The sequence below is a fragment of the Myotis davidii genome, unplaced genomic scaffold, assembly GCF_000327345.1.
Source record: "Myotis davidii unplaced genomic scaffold, ASM32734v1 scaffold97, whole genome shotgun sequence".
Taxonomy (NCBI): Eukaryota; Metazoa; Chordata; class Mammalia; order Chiroptera; family Vespertilionidae; genus Myotis; species Myotis davidii.
The window spans coordinates 536,604-540,753 of NW_006289392.1; the positions used below are offsets into that span (position 1 = coordinate 536,604).

The 4,150-nt window shown below is 40.1% G+C and overlaps 1 protein-coding gene across 1 annotated transcript in view; it reads right to left on the reverse strand.

The window, feature by feature from the left end:
* Positions 1–4,150, reverse strand: part of SIK2 (salt inducible kinase 2) — a 129,182-nt gene that overhangs the window by 13,709 nt on the left and 111,323 nt on the right. The window contains exon 9 of the mRNA XM_006761574.2: positions 3,431–3,595. Coding sequence (XP_006761637.2) covers positions 3,431–3,595 — 165 coding nt within the window. The remainder of the gene's footprint in view (positions 1–3,430; positions 3,596–4,150) is intronic.

A 4,150-nucleotide genomic window follows, 5' to 3' on the forward strand; every position in this document is an offset into this window, starting at 1 on the left:
TGCTCCTCAAGGGGGAGCTCTGCTCAGCCACAAGCCAGGCTGATGGCTGCCAGTACAGTGGTGGTGGTGGGAGCCTCTCCCGCCTCCTCAGCAGCGCTAAGGAGTCCGACTGCAGCTTAGGGCTGCTCCCAGCTGGAAAGTGGACATCCCCCAAGGGCTGCTGGGCTGCCAGAGGGATGTCTGACTGCCAGCTTGGGCCTGATCCCCCAGGCTGCGAGCCTAAGCTAGCAGGTGGACATCCTCCGAGGAGTCCCAGACTGCAAGAGGGCATAGGCTGGGCTGAGGGACCCCCTGAATATACAAATTTTTGTGCACCGGGCCTCTAGTGAATGATAAGAAGAAGAAATTAAGAAAATTATCCCATTTACAATTGCATTAAAAAGCATATTATATCTAGGAGTAAATTTAACCAAAGAGGTGAAAGATCTGTATACTGAAAACTATAAAACACTGAAGAAAGAAACTGAACAGAATACAAATAAATGAAGCATATACCATTGTTCAAGGACTGGAAGAATGAGTATTGTAAAAATGTCCTTAGTACCTAAAACAATATAAAAATGAAATGCAATCTCTATTCAACTGCCAATGGCAGTCTTCTCAGAACTAGAACACAGCTACAATAATCAAAATAGTATGGTGTTGGCATAAAAGCAGATATATAGATTAATGAAATAGAATAGAGAGCCCAGAAATAAATTTTCCAATAAATAAACTCCAATAAATTGACTTATATGGTCAATTAATCTATGGCATAGAAGGTAAAAATACACAATTGGGGTCAAGACAGTTTCTTTAGTAGTGGTTTTGGAAAAATTGGATACATGTAAAAAATGACACTGGACCACTTTCTTGCACCATACATAAATATAAACTCAAAGTGGATTAATGATTTAAATGTAGGACCTGAAACCATAAAACTTCTTGAAGAAAACAGGCAGTAAACTCTTTGACATTAGTCTCAGCAATATCTTTTTCAATAGGTCTCGTTGGGCAAGAGCAACAACAACAACAAAAATAAACAAATGGGACAACATCAAATTACAAAGCTGCACAGTGAAGGAAACCATCAACAAAAAGAAAACTACTGAATAGGAAATGATATCTGTCAATGATACATCCGGTAAGAGGTTAATATCCAAAATATATAAGACACTCATACAGTTTAACATTAAAAAACCCCCCAAAATCCATAAAAAATGGGCAGAGGACCTAAATAGACATTTCTCCGAAGAAGATATCCAGAAGGTCCAAAGACATATGAAAAGATGCTTAACATCACTCATCACCAGGGAAATGCAAATCAAAACCACAGTGGGGTACCACCTCACACTTGTCAAAATGGTCACCATAAAAAAATCAAGAACAAGTGCTGAAGAGGATGTGGAGAAATGGAAACCCCTGCTCACTGTCGGTGGGAATGCAGACTGGCAAAGCCACTGTGTAAAACAGTATGTAGGTTCTTCAAAAAAATAAAAATAGAGCTGCTCTATGACTCAAGAATATCACTTCTGGGTATATATCCAAAGAAACTCAAAACACTAATATGGAAAAGCTATATGCACCCCTATGCAGCATTATTTACAGCTAGAGGCCTGATGCATGAAATTTGTGCAAGAGTAGGTCTCCTTCCCCCAGCTGCCAGCACCGGCTTCCCTCTGGCATCCGGGACCCAGGCTTTCCTCTGGCTGCCAACAGGCACCTGGGACCTGGGCTTCCCTCACAGCCTCAGCTTTGTCTGGAAGGTCATCTGAAAGGATGTCTGGTCTAATTAGCATATTGCGCTTTTATTATTATAGATAGCCAAGACATGAAAGCAACGTAGGTCTCCATTGACAGATGAATGAATGAAGAAAATGTGGTGTATATGTACAAGGAAATATTGCTCCCAAGGAATGAAATCTGGCCATTTGCAACAACATGGACGGACCTAGAGGGCATTATGCTAAGTGAAATAAGTCAGAGAAAGACAAATACCATATGATTTCACTTACATGTGGAGTCTAAAAAAAAAAATCAAAAGAAGTGAGGAAATAAAACAAAACCAACCCATACATACAGAGAACAAGCTGATGGTTGCCAAAGGTGAGGGGGCTGAAGGAGGGGTGAAAAAAATAAAGGACCTATTATATTTTATCAATTTATTCAGAATAGGGCAATTGTTTTTAGTTATGCATCATGTCTTTTCTACTACATTATAAACTTTGAGGCAGAATTAATGTCTGACTCACCTTTTTATTACCTAAAAAGGCCAAAAAAACAGGAAACCAATACTTATTAAGTACCTACAATTTGGCCAGAACCTCAGACATTATTTTAATCCTCACAATAGTCTCATAAAGTTGGTAGTCTGATATTATATAAGAGAAAAAGCAGTTCAAAGAAGCTAGTCAGGTCCTGGCCGGAATGGCTCAGTTGGTTGAGCATCATCCCATGCACCTAAAGGTCACAAGTTCGATTCCCAGTTAGGGCACAAGCCCAGGTTATGGACTTGATCCCTGGTAGGGGCATATGAGGCAGCCTATTGATACTTGTCTCTCTCTCTAAAATCAATAAAAAACATATTAAAAAACACAACAACAGCAAAGAAGCAAGTCAGTCTTCTTGCCCAAGTTCATCCAACTAGCAAAGAATAAAGTCTATTTTGAACATACTCCAAGACCTGCCAATTTCTACGATCCTTTATCATTTGATGCTAAATATATAAAACACACTTTAGAAGTAAATATCCATTAAGTGAGAGAAACTGTCACCATCCACATCCTAAAAGCCACCTGCATATAGAATAGTAGGATAAACTTATCTCCGCTAAGCATGTCCAAACAGGACAAAAAGGATGTTTGACCAAAACAGATAGCACGTCATCACGGAGCTGCAGTAAGGAATCTAAGAATGCTCTTTTTAAAAAATATTCAACAAACATATATTGTATATAATCTTACGTATATTACCCTGGAAAGATATAAAGGAAAGTCCCTGCCTCTAGGAACTCAAAACTGAGCCAGGGATAGATACACCCCCACAACTAACTATAATATAAATATGCACATTTCTTAGAAGAGAGGCAGTCAACTCAGACAGAGCTGCGTCAGCACCAGTTATATTTGTTATCAGAATTACAATTTGTTTAAAAAATATAAAACCTATGTGTGATCTAGAAACTTGAAAAGAGAAGGATTTGGTTAAAGAAAGAGAAGGAAAGCTTTTGAAAGGACGCATGAGGTCTGACAGTTATGTAAGTGCTAATGATAAGGCGGCGATGAGAGCCCAGTTCAGCCCTGAACACTCTTCTCAGGCTCTGCTACTCAAACAACACTCCTGAGTGACGTGAGGACATGACAGAGTTCAACAAAGTCCAAGTCCAACACCTTAGGACACAACTGAAGTCTCCAGCCAACCTACAAGCTCGGCCCCTCAAACACACCCATACCTTTGGAGTGTCAACACACTCTTCTTCCATAAATGCTGCTTCTGCCTGACAGCTGGACGCTGGAAATGAAAAGGCCTCCACATTGGATGCCTGTGGGAGGAGGGTAGATCGCATCAGTCGCATGTTCGGCGAATGCATGGTCACTGGGAAACCCACAGTTTGTGCCTGTAAATATGGCAAGAACAGACAGTTTAGGAACATTAATACCTTCCATATAAATACACACATTTCTTAGAATAAAACAACTCTTCCTGATACAATTAAAGGATAAATCGTTATTTGTTGGAAACTCCAGAAAAGGTATTGATTTGAAGCAGTCTCAGCAACCTATTATTCTGAGATAGGCTGTACAGAATTTCATTCCTGTTCCATGTGAGGCACACAAGTTTCCCAGAGATGACAAGAAAGCCAGTCTTTCTAAGGAATCTAAGAATGCTCTTTTTAAAAAAATATTCAACAAACATATATTGTATATAATCTTACGTATATTACCCTGGAAAGATAAAGGAAAGTCCCTGCCTCTAGGAACTCAAAACTGAGCCAGGGATAGATACACCCCCACAACTAACTATAAGACAATACAAAGGACACTGCAGTAAGTGCTCTCTATCTGTCCTTGTGTGTTTGTGTGTGTGTGTGTGGGGGGGGGCGGGGGCAGGGGTAAGGTGTTGTGCATTTCTTGGCAAGGGTGTGTATGAAGAGGAAGAAGAGAGAGGCAGC